Genomic DNA, 20,944 nt, shown 5'->3' on the forward strand with positions numbered 1-20,944 from the left:
GGGGGCGTGGAGGGGTGCGGACACAAAGGGCGGGGCTTGGAGGGGCGCGGGTAGCGCATGCGCGCCCACCCCGCTGATGCCGCCTCTCTGTCCGGGGGCCGGGCGGGGCGGGGCGTGGAGGGGCCTGCAGGGGCGGGGCGGGGCGTGGAGGGGCGCGGACACGAAAGGCGGGGCGTGGAGGGGCGCGGACACGAAGGGCGGGGCGTGGAGGGGCGCGGACACGAAGGGCTGGGGGCGGGGCGGGGCGTGGAGGGGCGCGGGCACAAAGGGCGGGGCGTGGAGGGGCGCAGATAGCGCATGCGCGCCGACCCCGCTGATGCCGCCTCTCTGTCCGGGGGCCGGGCGGGGCGGGGCGTGGAGGGGCCTGCAGGGGCGGGGCGTTGAGGGGCGCGGACACGAAGGGCGGGGCGTGGAGGGGCGCGAACACGAAGGGCTGGGGGCCGGGCGGGGCGTGGAGGGGCGGGGTGGGGCGTGGAGGGGCGCGGGCACAAAGGGCGGGGCGTGGAGGGGCACGGGTAGCGCATGCGCGCCACTCCGCTGGTGCTGCCTTTCTGTCTGTGGGCCGGGCGGGGCGTGGCGTGGAGGGGCGTGGAGTTGCGGGGCAGGGCTTGGAGGGCGTGGACACGAAGGGCGTGGCGTGGAGGGGCGCGGGTAGCGCATGCGCGCCGACCCCGCTGATGCTGCCTCTCTGTCTGGGGGCCGGGCGGGGCGGGGCGTGGAGGGGTGTGGACACAAAGGGCGGGGCGTGGAGGGGCGTACAGGGGCGGGGCGGGGCGTGGAGGGGCGGAGCGGGGCGTGGAGGGGCGGGGTTGGAGGGGCGCGGACACGAAGGGCGGGGCGTGGAGGGGGCGGACACGAAGGGCGGGGCGTGGGGGGCGCGGGTAGCGCATGCGCGCCCACCCCGCTGCTGCCCCCTCTCTGTCCACTCAGGGAACGCGGCGCCCTGAAACACGGAGCCTGGACCTGCCGCCGCTGCCGCCTTTGCAGGTGTGTGTTCGCAGCTCTGCACTGTCTCCCCCGGCAGACGCCGGGCAGCTGCGGTAAGAGGAGCGCGTCCTGTGCGCACAGTCCCCGCTCGCAGGGCACTGCTCCTTGGTGCCCTCCAATCCGCAGGGATGTAGCTGGGCCAGGCGACACGGAAATGAGAAGCGGGGTTGATCGATCACTTAGGAAAGTCACACTGGTTGGGAATCACATAGCATATTATCATTATTATTTAAGGTGGTTCCTAGGTTTACTCGGCCCCGACTGCTGGGTTTAAGTGTGTTTTCCAAACGGTGTCCTTGGAGTGCGCAGACTTGGGGGAGCTCAGCAGCTGGTAAGCAGAGCCAAGCCTGGCAGAGAGGTTGCCCACGCGATCTCCAGTGACGGCCCTTCACCACGCCAACACCGTCTCCTTAACTTTGAAAAGAGGACGGCACCGGAGCAGAGCGGGGACCAGCGTGGATGGCCAGGCGCCGCCCTTTAGAGCCAACCAGGCAGTGCTCCCTGAGAAGGAAGGCACCTTGTAACCACCCTCAGACCTGCCAGGCATACGAAAAGCCAGGAGGGTGTGGAGAGCACATGGGGTGAACACTCATCTGTGAGAATTCTGAGCAGGGAGCAAACTCAAGGCACGTGTTTCCCTTGTTAAACTCCGGAACATGAGTTTCCTGGGTCAGAAAACAGACTTAGGAAAAGGAGGCACAGCATTTCCATCCTACATCCTGCGCCCTCTCCCGTCTTCCGCACGCTCTGCCTGGACTCCAGTGAGAAGCCCAGTGAATGAAGGCGCACCCCTTCAGCCTCTTCATCAGCCCTGGGGGCCTTGGCTGTGCAGGGAGCACTCAAAGCTCCCAGACCCCCTTTTCTGTTCCTCCGTCCACCTTCTTCGACTCTGGCCGAATCCCACAGTTGAAGGGGATTTACTTCCTCATATCACAGCCCTTCAGCAGCACTCCCCACGCCTCCATCCACGGTCAGGACTGCAGGGGAGGGGCGGCACCACGGGGGTGGACCCTCCAAAGCAGCGTCCTGCCCCTGCCTTCCTGGTGGGCCCAGGAGTGGAGGAGCACACTTAAGGACTGCTCAGCTTCCAGCCCACCTTCCTGCCCCTCCCTCCCTGTGCTGCAACCTTGGGGAGGATGAGCTGTGAAGAGAGGCTGAATGAAGGTACAGCCCATCAGATATTACATCAAAGAGAACATGCAGATGGAAAATTAGCACAAGAAAAAATGTACAAACTCACTAGCCATGAGGGAAATGCAAATGAAACCCTGAGAGTTATCATGACTACCCACCTGTTAGGACAGCTGGTTAATATAAAATACAGTACTACATTTCGGGTGGGAATGTAAATGGAACAGCAACGCTGGTAGGACAGTGTGATAGGTTCTATAGAAGTGAAACATAAACCCTATAACCTCGCAAGCACTCTCCTGGACCTTCATCCCAGAAATGAAAATTTAAGATCCCATGACTCACTCTGCACAATGGTTCACTGCAGGTTTATTTGTAATAGATGAAAGACTAGAAACAAACAAAGGGGTGAAGAGTGCCTCTGTGAAGGGACGTTTCTGAACTACCGGCAGCTTTCTGTGAATCTATAAATCGACCCCTCTACCTCCCTACCTCTCTGTAGCAGGTGCTCCACCTGTCAGCACACCTCAGAATAGTCCCTAAGACTAGCAGTCCCACCCTGGCTCTCTGGATCTCCAAGTATCCCTAACAGCCCCAGAACCCTAAGATGTGGGTGTCAGGCAGCAGTGAAAGAAGCAGGTAATTGTTCTCTGTTTTGTAGTTTGTTCCTGTCTTCTTCTTTTGCTGTCTCCTTTGTGATTTCCTGATGTTTTCTACTTATGCTTAGATTCCTTTTTCTTTCTCTTTACTATAACTACTGGAGGTTTTAGCTTTGTGAATGCTACCAAGTGTACATAAAACATCTTAGAGTTATAACACTTCATTTTAGGTGATCAAAATTAAATTCAATAGTATATAAAACCTCTACAATTTTCCTACTCCTGCCCCACATGTTTTATTCTATTGATGCCAGACTTTATGTTCTTTTATATTGTGTATCCATTAACACCTTATTGTAGTTTGGATATTTTTAATAATTTTCTTGAAGGGCCTGTTACCAAGGACATTGCTGGGCTTGGATCCTACCTGGTCCCTGGGTGAAGTCATGTCCTCCAGGACCAGAGTCAGTAAGAATGAAACTGGGACAAGGTTCTACTCCAAGGTACACAGTTGAGTCCACAGAAAGTGAACTATAACCAGGTTTGTGAATAAAGGATCCTTCCACCAGTTCCTGGGAGGTTCTTGTCAGGTAGGTGGACAGGTCCTAGTTCAGGCAAGATTGGCCCCATACCATGGCTTAGCAAGGCAAGAATTGAGTCATGATGTTGCTTCAGAAACCAGAACTGGGACCAGTGTCTGCAACTTGTATCTGGGGGTACAGATAATTGTGCCCCCTGCCATGTTCTTGGGTAGGCAGGACTGTCCCTTGACAACAGAGCAGTGGGCAGGGAGGTAGGTCGTAGGGCTGATCAGAATACTCTGATCAAGGTCAAGGGGCCTGCCTATGGGGACAAGGATGGGTGTGGTTCCTCCCAAATCCCTTGGTGGATGATGCTGGTATAAGGACAAAGTCCATATACAACCGTAGCTGAGTCTACAGGGAGACTGGGTGTCTACAGAGGTCCTTCTCAGTCTATAACCAGGACCGTGGCAGGAGAATGTGACACATGGTTGTACATATGCCTTCTCAAAAAGGTCATTCTCAGGCTTGGACTCCATCTGTTTTACACAACATCATACCTGGATTCCAAAGGTCACTTAAATACAAGTTCATCAGTGGATGGCTGCACATTGGTGTTGCTGGGGACTATGAATGGGGAAGCCTCCTATTACACTATCTTCTTCAGCCATATATTCCTGATGAAATTAAAATTTTTTCTGATGGGGCATCTACGTGGCTCAGTTGGTTAGGCCATTGGCTCTTCATTTTGGCTCAGGTCATGAAATCAGGCTCTTGGTATAGAGCCCCATATCAGGCTCCATGCTCAACACTGAGTCTGTTTGAGGATTCTCTCTCTGCCTGCCCTCCCCCTCTTTAAATCCATAAATAAATCTTTAAAAAAATGTTTGCTTATGGAAGAAAGAAATTTATAAATGAGAATAATTTTGGAGAGGAGAGAGGTTATGTGGAGCCTCAAAGGCTGAGAATATCTACAATTTTGAGAAACTGCCTACATTCCATGATCACTTCCTGTCTCTCATGGGGATTTTATTGAAGAGGGGCATAGTCAACACAAGTTAAAAGCCTAGTTTATTTTGATAGACTCTGTCTATTTTGAAAAGCTGAAAAGAAAAAATTTGTTTACACTTCAAAGCAACAGTGTTAAAACTAATATGCAGCACATGGACAGAAACCTTAAAGAAAATTATGATTTTGGGGGCACCTGGGTGGCTCAGTCAGTTAAGCAGATGCCTTTGGCTCAGGTCATGATCCCAGGGTCCTGGGATCCAACCCCGTGTTGGGATCCCTGCTCAGCAGAGAGCTTCTTCTCACTCTCCCTCTGCTGCTCCCCCTGCTTGTGCTCTCTCTGTCAAATAAATAAATACAATATTTTTTAAAAGCCTACATCAATAAAAAAAATAAATATTTCAAATAAATAAATTTATATACCTCAAAAACTAACAAAAGAAGAACATACTAACCCCAAGTTACCAGAAGAAAGAAGAAATAAAAATTACCTCAGAAATAAATGCAATCTGGGTGCCTGGGTGGCTCAGTCGTTAAGCGTCTGCCTTTAGCTCAGGTCATGACCCCAGGGTCCTGGGATCCAGCCTCCCATTGGGCTCCCTGCTCAGCGGGAAGCCTGCTTCTCCCTCTCCCACTCCCCCTGCTTGTGTTCCCTCTCTTACTGTGTCTCTCTCTGTCAAATAAATAAAAAATCTTACAAAAAAAAAAAAAAAGAAAGAAATGCAATCAAGAACACAAATGCAGTAGAAAACATCAGTAAACTAACAGCTGGTTTTGAAAAGATAAAGTTATTTTTTTTGTTGTTAGATACACAAGGACAAAAATCAAATAAACAAAATTACAAATGAAAGAGGAGACATAGCAACAGATAATACAAAATTATAAGGAATCATAAGAAACTTCTATTAACAGTTACTCTACAAAAATTTGTATAACAGAAACAGAAAAAAAAATTCCTAGAAATAGCCAACCTACAAAGATTGAATCATAAAGAAATAAAAAATCTAAATGAAGAAAGAACAGGAAGACTGAAACAGTAATCAAAGAAGAGCAGGGAACACTTGCAAATAATCTTACCAATCTTACCAGGGAAGCCTTACTGTTAAACCAAGGCCAGAAAATGACACCACAAAAACAAAACTACAGGCAAATATCCCTAATGAAGATAGTTGCAAAAAAGCCTCAATTAAATACTAGCAAACCCAATTCAAGAGCACATTAAAAAGAATCATACACAATGACCAAGTGGGATTTATCCCTGGGATATAAACATGATTCAACATATACAAATCAGTAAACACGATAAACCATATATTTAACAAAATGATATAAAAATCATATGATCATCTCAATAGGTGCAGGAAAAAGCATTTGATAAAATGCAACATATTGTCTTGATAAAAACTCTCCACACATTAGTTATAGAAAAAAAAAAAACACATAATAAATCAATACTAAAAATGCTGAAAACTTTGTTTCTCTAAGATCAGAAACAACACAAGAATGATCATCTTAAAATTTCTATTCCGTATAGTACTGAGAGTTCTAGCCAGAACAATTAAGCAAGGAAAAAATAAAAGATATTCAAATCAGAAATAAATAATCTAACTTACTTCTTTTTACAGATTATATCATCTTGTATCCAGAAAACCACAGAAGAGTCTATCAAATAATTGTTAGAACTAATAAACAAACTCAGTAAACTTGCAGGATATAAAATCAATATACAATAATACACTAATGATGAAGTATCAGAAAGAGAAATTAAGAAAATAATCCATTTACAATAATATCTAATGAATGAATATATATATATATATAAACAAACAAAGGAAAGTTAGTTGAAGGAAATAAATAATGAGGATCTGATTGGAAATAAATACAATAGATAATAAAAAGAAAATAAAGGTCACCTGGCTGGCTAAGTCAGCAGAATGTGTAACTTTTGATCCCAGGTTTGTGCCGCATGTTTGAACCCCATGTTGGGTGACCCCATGTTGGAGCCCGATGTTGGGTGTAGAGATTACTTAAAAATAAAATATTTTTTTAATAAGAGAAAATACAAAAAAATCAATGAAGCTAAGAGCTGCTTCTTTTATAAGGTAAACAAAATTAACAAACTTTTACCTAGACTCAAGAAGAATAAAAGCATTCCAATAATTAACATCAGGAATGCAAAAGAAAGCATAAATGATGCCACAGAAATACAAAGTACCATAAGAGACTACCAAGAAGATTTATATACCAATAAATTAGACAACCTAGAAAGATGGATAAATCCCTAGAAATTTACAATCTTCCCTGAATGAATCATGAAGAAATAGAAAATCTGAATTTCCATTTTACTAATAAGGAGAGTGAATTAGTAATCAAAAACCTCCCCACAAACAAAAGTTCAACAGATGGCTTTACTAGTGAATTCTATGAACATTCAAGAATATCTAATAGTTATACTTCTCAAAATCTTCCAAAAACTCAGAGCAGTTGGAATGTTTCCAAGCTCATTTTACAAGGCTAGCATTACCCAGATACCAAAACCAGGCAAGGACACCATAGGAGAAAAAAAAAAAGAAAAGAAAAGAAAAGAAAAAAATACATGTGAACTATTATTTTATATTATATCATATATGATATATATCATGTATGATATATTTTATATATATTATATATATTATTTATATATTTTATATTATATATCACAGATGAACATAGATGCAAATATCCTCAACAAAATACTAGCAAACTGAATTCAAGAGTACATTAAAAGAGTCATATACCATGTTCAAGTGGTATTTATTCCAGGGAGGCAAGGATGATTCAACATATATAAATCAGTCAGTGTGATAGATCACAGTTACAAAATTAAAGATAAAAACCATTGATTATCTCAATTAACTTAGAAAAAAAATCTGAAAAAAATTTGACATCTATTTATTATAATTCTCAACAAAGTGTGTATAGAGGAGAAGTACATCAACATGATAGAGGCCATTTATGACAAACCAACTGCTAAAATATAATGGTGAAGAGCTGAGAGTTTTTACTCTCATATTAGGAACAAGACAAGAATACCCGCAATCCCCACTGTTAGTCAACATAGCATTAGAAGCCCTAGCTGAAGCAATTAGATTTTTTTTTTTTAAAAAAAAAGGTAATATAAAAGGCATTGGCAAATCAGCAAGGAGGAAGCAGTGCTATCATTTGCAGATGATATGATAGTATATATATAGAAACTGTGAATGGCTACCAGACACTGTTAGAACTAATAAATAAGTTCAGTAATGTTACAAGGTATAAAATTAATATATAAAAATCTATTCTGCTTTTTTCAAAGATTTCTTTATTTGAGAGCAATTGAATGAGCAAGAGATAGAGCCCAAGCCAGGGGAGGGGCAGAGAAGTAGACTCCCTGCTGAGCAGGGAACCTGATGTGGGACTCAATCCCAAGACTCCAGGATCATGACCTGAGCTGAAGGCAAACCCTTAATCCACTGAGCCACCCAGGCGACCTTTATTCTGTTTTTATACAATAATAATGAGCTTTTAGAAAGAGAAATCAAGAAAATCCCATTTGTAGTCATATCAAAATGAATATCAAGAAATAATTTTTCAAGGAATAAATTTAAGCAAGGAGGTAAAAGACTTGTACATTGGAAACTATAAGATATTGAGGTAAGTAGATAAATGACAAATGAATGGAAAGAAATTTCATGTTCATAGATTGGTAGAATTGATATTGTTAAAATGCCCATACTACTCAAAGAAATCTACAGGTTAGTACCTCTGGTGAGGCAACAACAAGATTCAGTAAAATCCCTACCAATATGCCAATCACATTTTTCACAGAAAAGTAAAACAAATAATTCTAAAATTTGCATGGAAACACAAAAGACCTCAAATAGGCAAAACAATCTTGAGAAAAAGAAAAAAGTGAGACATATGCTCCCTGATTTCAATGTCTAATACAAACTATACCGTTCAAATCAGTATGGTATTGACATGAAAACAGACACATAGATCAATGGGACAGAATAGACAACCCAGAAATAAACTCACACATATATGTTTGATTAATTTACACAAAGAGGGCAAGAATATACATTAAGGAAAGGACTGTCTCTTCAGTAAATCATGGTGGGAAAACTGGTCAACTATATGCAAAGTACTAAAACGAGATTGCTCATTTATATCACATACAAAAATCAAACTAAAATGTATTAAAGACCTAAATGTAAGACCTTTTTTGTTTTGTTTTATTTAAAACTTATAGAAGAAAACATAGGTAGAATTCTCCTTGACATTGGTCCTAGAGATGCTATTTTGGATATGATTTCAAACGCAAGGGAAACAAAATAAAATATAAACATATGGGGCTGCATCAAACTAAGAAGCTTTCCTGCACAGCAAAAGAAAGCATTAACAAAATGGAAAGCAACCTAAGGAATGGAAGGAGATAGTCTCAAAAATATATCTGATGAGGGGTTAATATTCAATGTGTACAAAGAACTCATACAAATTATTAACAAAACAATCTGATTTAAAAATGGTCAAAAAAGAGGCACCCGGGTGGCTCAGTTGGTTAAGCATCTACCTTTGGTTCAGGCATAATCTTGGGGTCCTGGGATTGAACCCTGTGCTGGGCTCCCCATTCAGCGGGGAGTCTGCTTGTCCTCGTTCTGCCCTTCCCTCCCTTGTGTGCATGACAAATGTAATAAAATTTCTATTATAGGAGTCCCAGAAGAAGAGGAGAGAGAAAGGGGGGCAGAAAATTCATCTGAAGAAATAATAGCTGAAAACTTCCTTAAAGTCGGAAAGGATACAGACATCTAGATTCAGGAGGCAGAGAGAACTCCCACCAAAATCAACAAAACACATTCTAATCAAGACATATTGTGAATAAATTTGCAAAACCTAGCAATTAAAAAAATCTTAAAAGCAGCAAGACAAAAGAGGTCATTGACTTACAAAGGAAGACCCATAACCCTAGCTGCAGATTTTTCAACAGAAACAAGGCAAGCCAAAAGGAAGTGGTATGATATATTCAAAGTACTGAATGGGAAAAATCTGCAGCGAAGAATACTGTACACAGGAGGGCAGTCATTCAGACTAGAAAGACAAATAAAGAGTTTCCAAGACAAACAAAAACTAAAGAAGTACCTGACAACTAAACCAGCCCTTCAAGAAATAGTAAAGGGGACTCTGAGTGGACAGGAGAGACCAAAAGTGTCAAAGACAATCATAGATCAGAGAAAACCTCCAGAAAAAAAATTACAAAAGAAGTAATGAAATGGCTATAAATACATATCAATAATTACTTTGAATGTAAATGGAATAAAGGCTCCAATCAAAAGACATAGGTTGTCAGAATGGATAATAAAACAAGACCCATGTATATGCTGACTACAAAAGACTGATGTTAGATCCAAAGACACCTGCAGATAGAGAATGAAAGGATAGAGAAATACTTACCAAGCACCTGGATATCAGAAGAAAGCCAGAGTAGTAACACAGATATTGGACAATTAGAATTTATATCAAAGAATGTAACCAGAGATAAAGAAGCGTACTATATCATAATAAAGGGGACAATCAACAAGAAGACCTAACAATTGTAAATATTTATGCACTCAACATGGGAGCAACAAATATATAAAATAATTAGTAACATACTTAAGGAACTAATTTAATAATAACAAAATAATAGTAGGGATTATAACACCTAATTTATATTGTGGAGAGATCAGCCACAGATAGATAATAAATAGATGATAGATGATAGGTAGATATAGATAGATAATAGATAGATGATAATCAGCCATAAAAAAGAATTATTCAGCCATAAATAAAAAATACAATTTTGTCATTTGCAACAACATGGATGGAGCCAGAGAGTATTTTGCTAAATGAAGTAAGTCAAAGACAAACACCATATGATTTCACTTATATGTGGAATTTAATAAACAAAACAAATAAGCAAAGGGAAAAAATAGAGAAAAAAAAAAGAAACAGACTCTTAACTCTAGAGGAACAAACTGATGGTTCCTAGAGTGAGGTTGGAGGGGCAATGGATAAAATAGGTGACAGGGATTAAGGAGTGCACTTGAGATGAGCATTGGGTGATGTATGGAAATGTTGAATCACTATGCTGTATATCTGACACTAAGATAACACTCTGTGTCAATTATATTACCTCATTAACATATAGCTGTCATAATAATGATGTGTAAGAACAGTAAATTAACTATGCTTTGTTACATTTACTTTTTTAAAGATTTATTTATTTATTTATTTATTTATTTATTTGAGAGAGAGTCAGAGAGCATGAGCGGGGGAAGAGCAGAGGAAGAGGGACAAGCAGATTCCAAGCTGAGCATGGAGCCTGATAGGGGGCTGATCCCATGACCCTGAGATCATGACCTGAGCTGAAATCAAGAGTCAGAAGCTCAACCTGCTGCCACTCAGGTGCCCCTTGTTACTTTTACTTTCATATTTAGTTTATCAATAATCATTTAATTGACTTATGAACCTATCAGGAATAAAAATAAGCATAATCGCTCATATAAAACAATTCCATCTTCTTATCTGCCTCTCTGTAGTAGGCTGTCTGTGGGATAAGAAGGTTCATTCGTTGACTCCACAAACACCCAGGAGACTCTCCATGCTGCAGCAAGTGAGGTCAGCCTAGTGGCCTTCTCTAACGCTGGTATCTAATGTAAGAGGCAGACCACACACAGTTCCCTGAACAGACAATATGCTCTCAGGCTTTGAAAAATGGGAATAAAATATGCTAAGAACAGAAGGTATAATGGGGAAGGGCTCAGAAAGGCGGGGTTTTTTTTCTTTAACAAATGTTTCATCTCACTTTATTTAATCCATCTGAAATAGACTATCTCCCTTCTGTCTCTGACACCAGGATTTTTTCTGCTCTATCCTGAGGAATGCCTGTCTGTCTCAATGCTCCCACCCCTCTCCACACAAACAGTTTCCTCCTGTTCCCTTCATTTCCCTCCCCAGCTGTCCTCTGGGAATATGGCAGCCCATGTCACCCATCAAAGAGTAGCTATTTTCTCCTCCAGAAGCTACATGGCACAGGATTCCAATGGGGTAGGTGTCCTCCCTGCTTTTCCTTGGTCCTCCCAAATCATTTATCCCCCTTGTCCTTGCAAACTCTCAGCTACTTTAAAGCAAATTTCTGGATTGGGGCATCACACCATGCCTCTGTCATTCTGGAAGCAGTGACATTGAGGCCGATATGCGAATGGTGTGGGCAATGGCTAGGCACCAATGAGGAGGGGCCTCTGGGGAGCAAGTGAGCCCAGTGTGTTAGGTGTGAAGTAATCCATCAACAAGGCTCTGTCCTCGGTGGTATGAAATTGGTAACATTAATGAAGTGAGAGAAGAGGGCCCTTGGGAGACATTAGGGGCTAGGGAAGGAAGAGATGAGTAGGTCACATTCAGGGTGCATAGAGGAAACATAAACTCAGACAGTGCAGCTGTAGATGAAAGCAGATGCTCTGACAGAGCTGCCCAGTTCTACACAAGAAAGAGAAGCAAGGAAGCGTGGTCTAAAGAGAGCACGGAAGTCTCCATGGAAGGATATGTTTACATCAACCCCTAGATTTTGGGAGACTTTGAAGGGGTTAGAAATGGTGGGGAAGACTGTTTATGTGGAAGAAAGAATATGAGTGTGGCAAAGATGCAAGAAAGACAATGTCATGTAAATATAATTACTTTAGTTTCAATGGAAATGGGAACTAGAGATAGGGAGATTTTATGTTGTCGCTTGTTTGTCTGATTATTATTTTTAACGTGTATAGAATGGAATGTGCATACAGTGTAATCTAGCAGATTTTCTGCATGCTCAAAACAGTGTTCCGGATAGAATAAACTAGACTAGACAAAAAGTGTACTCATAGGGGGAGAAATTGGAGGCAGACATTTACTTGAATTATCTTTACACTATTATAATTCTTTGAAATTCTATGTCATAAAAGGATGTGTTATGCCTTTTGAATAAAACACACTGGAATTATCCTAGATCCATTATCCAAAAAAATGTATGACCCGATACGAATGCTAAGGAGAGCAAGAACACACCACGGAAATGTCTTGCCTTTTCCCTTCCCAAATTATTTTTCTAACAATTTGGTGAGTTACTTTTCATTAGTATTCACACATTATTGTGAATAATAAATTGGCTCCTAAGCTCCCGGGTTTTATTTCCTGTACAGATCTTCCAGAAAGAATGCAGGACCACACATCATCACCTGTAGATGTAACTCACAGGCCAAAGGAGTGAGAAAAGTGTGCTTCCAGTCCCAAAACTCTGCCATTGTCATTGTCTGAAACTGACTTCATCGGCCACACTCTTCTGACTTCAAAAAGAGCTGTGAAGTGTGTGATCGTATGTGGACAGTACTGAACCCATACAGATCTAGACATTCTACTAACAAAGGATAGAAGAGATGCTTTAGAGTCACCATGACGACCATGGACTGTAGCACCATGAGGAGGAATAACCATGGGAGACATTTATGTCAGGAGAGTTGGTAAGAGATGGTGATTTTTATATGGAGGAGCGCAGAGATAAAGAAAAGTTGGGATAACTTTTTTTTTTTTTTTCTGATTTCTGGCTCGGGCTGTTGTAAATGGTGGTACCAATGGTGATACATGCTTCAGGAGACTTTGGCAGTTCATTGTTAGGCACGGTGAATTTGATGTCACTGTGAGAGACTACTCACAGGACTCCCTTAAACTGGCATGGCAGCAACAACGAATAGATACAAGTTGGCCATGCAACAGTTCCTTGGTGTATGATTCGGTGTCCCGAAAAGTCAAAAGGACAAACAAAAAAAAAAAGTTAATTATAATGTCAATTAGCTAGTATAGAATGAAATTCTGAGCAGCTCAGCGGATTGGTTTCATAATAAGGAGCACTGCTTAGCTCTCCACACATGCCTGTGTTTGTGTATATGGGTGGGAAACAAACCACACGCTGTCATTCAGCAAACTGCAATTCCACTTCCCCCAGAGAACCTCATGGACCAATTTCACCAGGCAGAGTACACAATCTGCTTCTTTCTCACAACATCGAATTCTATTTCTTTACTCGGTTATATGCTCTCATATCCTGAATACTACTCTCTCTTTCTAGAATATAGTAGTTTAAATGCTTATTTAAAATATAAAGTATGTTGGCTAACTGAACATAATGAAAAATTAATAAAAAATAAACCAAAATAATTATAGAAATACTAATACTGCAATTTTAGAAACAATAATAAAAACAACAGTAATAATCCTTGTCCCTATGTAACGACTAAGTGCTAAGCTCTGTTCTGCGTGTGCATGTATGTACCTGCGTATGTGCATGCATCTCTGTCATATACTGTGTTGTCTCTTAGTCTAGAAAAAAAACTTTGATAAAAATTCATTTGATAAAAAATTGATTTGATAAAAATTCATTTCAGATAAAATTTCATGTCTGATTGATGTGTTGTATAATAAGACAATATAAAATATTTCAAAGATACTGTATTTGCATTGTATTTTCTTGTTTATCTCTTCAAATCTTGGAAATTTTTCACTTATATTACTACTCTCTTAATATAATCATTTGGTCAGTAGCATACCCATTCCTAGGGAAAGTCACACTATCATACATTTATGGTATGCATTTTTCATGTCAACTCCTTTAAATAAGCAATGATTTTATTCCATCCATATTTAGGGAAATCCATTGTTAGACCTCTGCCTCTTCTATGAAATTCCATTACAGTCAATTATCAGCAAAGACCACTTAACTGGAATCAATTGCACACCAACCATGTAAGTCTGGAATTTAAGACAGTGCTTATAATAGCTATATCATTTTGGTCATTGATATCATACATTTTTAGAATACATCCAAAAATAAAAGTAGCATTATCTTTTAGTATAAATAGAAGCATGTATATCAATCAGACTTAATATTCCCAGGATTTCTACATTAAACACCTGAAGATAAATATTACTCAGGAAGTAATGATCTATTATTTTTGTCCTTCATCTTACAGTCAAAATTTTAATATAAAGATGTAATGTAGGAACATACAAATAATTGAATAGATGTGTAGTCTTACTAATTTTATTGAATAGTTTCCTTCTATTTAAATGTAATTTCCCTTCTGTTTAAATTTAAGGAGATATTCTGAATGTTTTATTCATGTACTGAGAGATGTGACAGAAAAATGAAAAGAATATTTTTCAAACTAGTTAAGTCAAATTAGTGCTGCATAATGAATTTTCAAAATGTTGACAAATGTAAAATGGTAAAAAATATTTGAGCATATTGCATTCACTAGGTAAAGTGCATGGGAGCCTTTCTTTTACCTGGGAGGCAAGTTTGGGATATGACTGTGTTTATAGCTAAAGACTTGGTATCTAATGATGACAGCATCTTCTATAATTAGTCTCCAAACTTCTAGAGGTTAGCATGGTGTAAACTGCATGTTACGTTTCTTTACTTACATTTAGTATTATTAGACAGAGAATATTTAATGTCATATAGAGAGAAAGAGACTATAACTTTATAACGGTAGCACAGATTTGGAAGATTTTACAGGATATGTAACATTTGTCTTCCCACTTTTAAACATAGTGTTAGGAAGCTCACCATTAGAGTATACCTCTTTGGATTCAAGAACACATTTCATTCAACATTCTGGATGGCATAGAAGGTATCATTTTATCTATCATTCTAGCATCATGGAAGGATATTCCAGATGCCCGATTGACCAGTTAGGCAAAGATTCTTAAAAGATGGTTGTACACCTGGGGGGCTTAGTTGGTTAAGCAGTGGACTCCATCTCAGCTCAGCTCTTGAACTTCAGGTGCCCCATGGAAGTGGAAAGAAAGTAGCAGAACCTAGAAGATGAAGTAGTTGTTGAATTTATTAGGGAGTACTTCTAAAATCTGAAGACAAAATGTAGACAAAATATTCTTGTAGAGGCAGCACAAACTCTTTAAAAATGTAAATATAATTGATATATTGTGGATAACTTTGGATATCAGAGTCCATAGTCAAAAATACCTTGAACAAACATTTACTGAGAACCTACAATAGGCCAGGGACTACTATGTGATGGGGTTCTGCAGAAAATAGACATTACATATACTTTTTTTTCTTTTTTTTTTTTTTTTAAGATTTATTTATTTTAGAGAAAGAGAGACAGGGAAAGGGAGGGAAAGTGTTAAGCAGACTCTGTACCTGTGTGCACAGCCTGACCTGGGGCTTGATCTCATGACCCTGATATGACAACCTGAGACAAAACCAAGAGGTGGGCATTTAACTGACTGTGTCTCTCAGATGCCCCCACACTTCTCAACACTAAAATCGAGTATGGATTTTTAATGAGAATGAGCATAACAATTGAAATCATTAATGGAAAATGGAAAACCAGAATGACAAAATTATTTTTGGCAGTGAGAAAAAGTCAACAACTTTGGATAATGATATATTGAATTTGAGTTGTCAATAATATTCATTGATTTTTTTTATTCATAGATTTTAAAGACTAACTTATGATCCACCAGTTCATGGAAGGCATCGATGTCCTTAAATCTCAATCCATGTCCTTACCAAATTTTACTGAGCTGTTGGTCAAACCAGTCAAAACAGCAAGACCTACTTAAACATGTATATATCTGCAACGTCATTCAAAGGTTAATCTTTTCATATACCTAACGTTATAGCAAAACAGTGGTCACATTCCAGGCCATCAAAATAGAGTGTAGAGGTTGATTTCATAATGAAGAATCTCAATAATCACTAAAATAAAACAGAAAAATACACATTATTTATATTTTATCAGGGACATATTTGTACATTTGCTTCCCAAAGGGAAAACCAAAACACATTTCATTCAAACTTAAAAGAGTTTTTTTGTTGTTGTTTTTAAGATTCATGGTGCTTGAACTTACAACCCTGAGATCAAGAGTCACATGCTCTACTGACTAAGCCAGACAGGAACCCCAAACTTATGAATAGTTCTTAAAGAAGGCAAATAACTTGTTTTATATGTTATTTATTTTTCATGATTTGCAGCAGTGTTTTCTTAAATTCTCTCTGTGTGTATAAGTATGTATGCATGTATATCTATTTATTGAGGGATAGATCATACATAGTGAATTTGTGCACATATAGTAAAGGGAACACATCTAAACAATTTCATTATTTAGGAAACAATATGATTCTCTATATAAAGAATTAATGAAATATAATTCAATTTTGAGGCGTTAATAAAACTGGCCCAATCAAAATATATTCTTATTTTAACTGAATAAAATTTTCATTTTTTACATTTAAATGCTGATATTTACAAATTACAGATTAAATTATAAATACAGATTAAGCTAGTTTTTATAGTATATCATTACTTATTATTTTAGAAAGATGTATAAATAATACATTACATTTCATTTCCTTTAAGCTTTATCCAAATAAAAAATGAGACAGAAAATTGAGTGCCAAATGCTATTCATTTATTCAGGTATTTAAAGGATATTATTGAGCAACTACTATATACCAGGCATTGTGTAGCCATTCAGTTTATACAGAGGGCAAAACAACGATTTCACATTGGGAAGTTTAAGTTCTGATGAGTTAGAATGACCATAAAAAATAAATGTAGTTCATAAGTTTATTGAATATGTAAAAGATGAAAAGTGATTTGCAAAATACATCAAAGGACAGCACAGTAAGGAGAAATAGGCAAGTCGGGGGTTACTGAGATTTTAAGTACACTGTTCAGGGTAGGTCTCATTTAAAAAGTGACATTTGACAAAAAATTGAACTGCATTTAAGAATACGGAATTAAGACTACATGGAGCTAACAGCTTTCTCAATAGACCAATATCATCAGTTGATTCAAGCAAATAAATGGCCATCTTGTAAACCAAGCCCACCTCCAAAGCTGGTTGAGAGTCTGTTGACTTGAACTGCAAAATCTGCATCACTCTCATTTTATTATGCTTCTAAATGTAAATGAGTTTGAGATTTATGCCGCTGCATTTTAGCTCTATTTTTTTCTATTTTAGGAAAAGAGTGGAGTTCATGATGGGGCATGAGAATCACAGTTTCACCAGTGACTTCTTTCTTTCTTTCTTTTTCTTTCTCTTTCTTTCTTTCTTTCTTTCTTTCTTTCTTTCTTTCTTTCTCTCTCTCTCTCTCTCTCTCTCTCTCTCTCTCTCTTTCTTCCTTCCTTCCTTCCTTCTTTCTTTCTTTCTTTCTTTTCTTTCCTTTCCTTATTTTTTAAAGATTTTATTTATTTATTTGACACAGAGAGAGACAGCGAGAGAGGGAACACAAGCAGGGGGAGTGGGAGAGGGAGAAGCAGGCTCCCCACTGAGCAGGGAGCCCGATGCGGGGCTCGATCCCAGAACCCTGGGATCATGACCTGAGCCGAAGGCAGACGCTTAACGACTGAGCCACCCAGGCGCCCAGTGATTTCATTCATTTAGGACTCTTTTCTTCCTCTCAATCAAGTCTAGTTTTCATCTCCTTTATATTCATCATTTTTATTATGACTATAACAGAAAACACAATCATGATCCTCCTTATCCTCAGGGACTCAAGACTCCATACTCCAATGTATTTCCTGCTCAGCCACCTGTCTTTCATGGACATCTTGCATATTTCCAACATTGTTCCCAAAATGGTCACTGGCTTTCTGTCAGGCAGCAGAACTATTTCATTCGCAGGTTGTGGCTTCCAGATATTTCTATCCCTCACCCTCCTGGGTGGTGAATGCCTTCTCCTGGCGGCAATGTCTTATGATCACTATGTAGCCATCTGTCACGCACTGCACTATCCCATTCTTATGAATGACTATGTCCGCATTCTCATGGCTAGAGGGTCCTGGATTGCTGGGACCGTCAACTTCATAGTCCACACAGCTTATGCACTCCAGTTTCCCTTCTGTGGCCCAAGAGCCATTGATCACTTTTTCTGTGAAGTCCCTGCCATGTTGAAGTTGTCCTGTGTGGACACAACACTCTATGAACGAGGAGTTTATGTAAGTGGCTTAATTTTTCTCCTTGTCCCTTCCTCCCTAATCCTTGCTTCTTATGTCCAAATTCTCCTTACTGTTCTTCAAATGAAATCATCAGAAGCACGGAAAAAGTCATTTTCTACCTGTTCCTTCCACATGATTGTGGTCACAATGTACTATGGGCCATTTATTTTCACATACATGAGACCCAAATCATACCACACTCCGGGCCAGGACAAATATTTGGCAATATTCTATACCATCCTCACACCCACACTGAACCCTATCATCTACAGTTTTAGGAATAAAGAGATGTTCTGAAGGCAATGAAAAATATGCTCAAAGTCACTTTCTCCATTAAAGATAGTAATAAAAATGCTTGAAGCATGTGTTTTCTATATCAATATTCAATGCTTAGAGATTATCCATTAGTCATATCTTTAGAAAGAAAATCAAAGTTTCTATCCATCAAGAGTGGAAAGTGGATTTTTCCAAACCTCCAATGAAAATAAAAAAAAGTTTTACAGGTATTTGTTTTATAAATACATACATCCAGAAATGTACTGTTCCCTCCCATGAAAAATTCTAAGAACTTATAAAAATTGACTTTTATAATACAATCACGTTATATGGGATCTATCCATATAACTTTTGTATTTCATGAAACAGTAAAATTATAATTCCAAGGTTACAAGCACTTATCAAAAATTCATAAAAAAATTATAGGCAAAAAGGGTGCAGGTGTTCAAGAGGTAAAAATTCTAGTTATATGATACATAAGTTAAAAATAAGTAAGTCCTGGAGGAAGGGGCGGAGCAAGATGGCGGAGGAGTAGGAGACCTGGATTTCGTCTCCTCTCAGGAATTCAGCTGGATAGGGATCAAACCAATCTGAACACCTACAAACTCAACAGGAGATCGAAGAAAAGAAGAGCAACAACTTTCTGATCAGAAAAGCGACCACTTTCTGGAAGGTAGGACGTGCGGAGAAGTGAATCCGAGGCGATATTCGGGAGGATAGACAGTGGGGGAGGGGCCTCCATCGGCCGGTTCTGGCAAGTGATAGAACCACGGAGCACAAAATCGGAACTTTTAAAAGTCTGCTCCGCTGAGGGACATCACTCTGGTGGCTAAGCGGGGGGTGGAACCCTCCGGGACAGTGTGGTCTCAGGACCCTTGTGGTCACAGAAAGACCGGGGGGTGCCTGAGTGTGGCAGAGCTCCCAGGTAACGGAGCAGGGAAGCCGGCTGCAGAGGCGGAGCCCAGGCGCAGGCTCTCAGCTCGGGGTCGCCATAAACTGGGATCCGCGGCACAGTCGGGTGCCTGCTCCTCCAGCAGGGACCCAACAAGCGGCAGATCCGGGGAGACTCACCTTCCTCCCCCGGGAGGAGCCGCGCAGGAGTGCACCGCAGGGATCTGCTGGGTTTGGAGACTCCACCCAGGGTTGGGTGCCAGAGACAGAAACGTGCGGTCACAGGCCGGTTGAGCACGGAGTGCAGCTGCAGACCGGGGAGACGAGAGTGACTGACGGCTTTTCTCTGGGGGCTCACTGAGGAGCGGGCCCCGAGTTCTCGGCTCCTCCGGGGCGGAGATTGGGAGGCCGCCATTTTCACTCTCCGCCTCCAAAGCTGTACGGAAAGCTCGCAGGGAACAAAAGCCCCGGAGAGCAAACCCGAGCAGATTACTTAGCCGGGAGGGGGCAAGGGCGGGGCAATTCCGCCTCCGGCAGAGACATTTGAGAATCAATGCAACAGGCCCCTCCCCCAGAAGATCAGCGAGAACAGCCAGCCAAGACCAAGTTTACCAATCAATGAGAACGGCAGGACTCCAGCGCTAGGGGACTACTGCACATAGAATTCACGGCTTTTTTACCATGATTCTTTAGTCTTTTAAAGTTAATTTTTTTTAACTTTTTGTCTTTTTATTTCTTTTTGAATTTTTCTTTTTCCCTTTTTCAACCAACATCTTATCAATCCCTTTAAAAAAAAATTTATTTTTCATTTTTAGAGCCATATTCTATCCCTTCATAGTAGTTACCCATATTTTTGGCTTATATATATAAGTTGTTCTCTCTTTAAAATTTTGAGATAGTTTCTTCTAACAGATTAAAATATACCCTAAATCTCTAGTATATGGTGTTTTCTATTCCCCTGCCTGATCACATCCTCTCCCTTTTTTTTTTCTTTTTTCTTTTTTTAAATCCTCTTCTTTCTTTTTTCAAACAACTTCTTATCAATTCCTTTTATAAAATTTTTTATAATTTCCATTTTTACAGTCATATTCCATCCCTTCATCATATCAACCCTTATTTTTGTACATATATAAGTTTTTCTTTCTTTAAAATTTTGGGAGGCACTTTCTTCTAAAAGACCAAAATACACCCCAAATCTAGTGTGTGGCACTAATCTATATACTATATAGATCATATTTGATCACATTCTGGTTTTTCTTTTGTTGTTGTTTTGTTTTGTTTGTTTTTGTTTTTATTTTTATCTTTTTCTTTTTTTTTTTCTTTTTCTTTTTTCTCTCTTTCCCTTTCTTATCCCACTGCTTCAGGTCTTTTCTGATTAGTTTAGAGTATATTTTCTGGGGACGTGGTTACTCTGCTAGCATTTTGTTCTCTCATTAATCTATTCTCCTCTGCACAAAATGACAAGACGGAAAAAATC

General features: G+C 40.1%; 1 protein-coding gene and 2 long non-coding RNA genes across 4 annotated transcripts; 2 read left to right on the forward strand and 1 right to left on the reverse strand.

Moving 5' to 3' along the window:
- Positions 1–918: 918 nt before the first annotated feature.
- Positions 919–13,783, forward strand: LOC135365323 (uncharacterized). 2 transcript variants are annotated; one of them, XR_010412929.1, is made up of 2 exons: positions 919–1,040; positions 12,478–13,783. It is a non-coding gene; the product is annotated as an uncharacterized LOC135365323 (long non-coding RNA). The 2 variants fall into 2 exon arrangements; XR_010412928.1 differs by having other exon boundaries at positions 920–987.
- An 89-nt stretch (positions 13,784–13,872) lies between these two features.
- LOC135365322 (uncharacterized) lies at positions 13,873–20,064 on the reverse strand. Its single transcript, XR_010412927.1, has 3 exons — positions 19,648–20,064; positions 15,968–16,055; positions 13,873–15,151 (listed from the first exon to the last, which is right to left on the reverse strand). It is a non-coding gene; the product is annotated as an uncharacterized LOC135365322 (long non-coding RNA).
- Positions 17,809–18,597, forward strand: LOC135365237 (olfactory receptor 2AJ1-like). The gene has a single exon (XM_064595578.1). It carries the CDS (start codon positions 17,809–17,811, stop codon positions 18,595–18,597), a length of 789 nt encoding a protein of 262 aa, XP_064451648.1.
- Positions 20,065–20,944: the final 880 nt, after the last annotated feature.

Source organism: Mirounga angustirostris, unplaced genomic scaffold (assembly GCF_029215605.1).
Source record: "Mirounga angustirostris isolate CCGP_5_RB_7025 unplaced genomic scaffold, mMirAng1.0.hap1 SCAF_7, whole genome shotgun sequence".
In the NCBI taxonomy this organism is placed as follows: Eukaryota; Metazoa; Chordata; class Mammalia; order Carnivora; family Phocidae; genus Mirounga; species Mirounga angustirostris.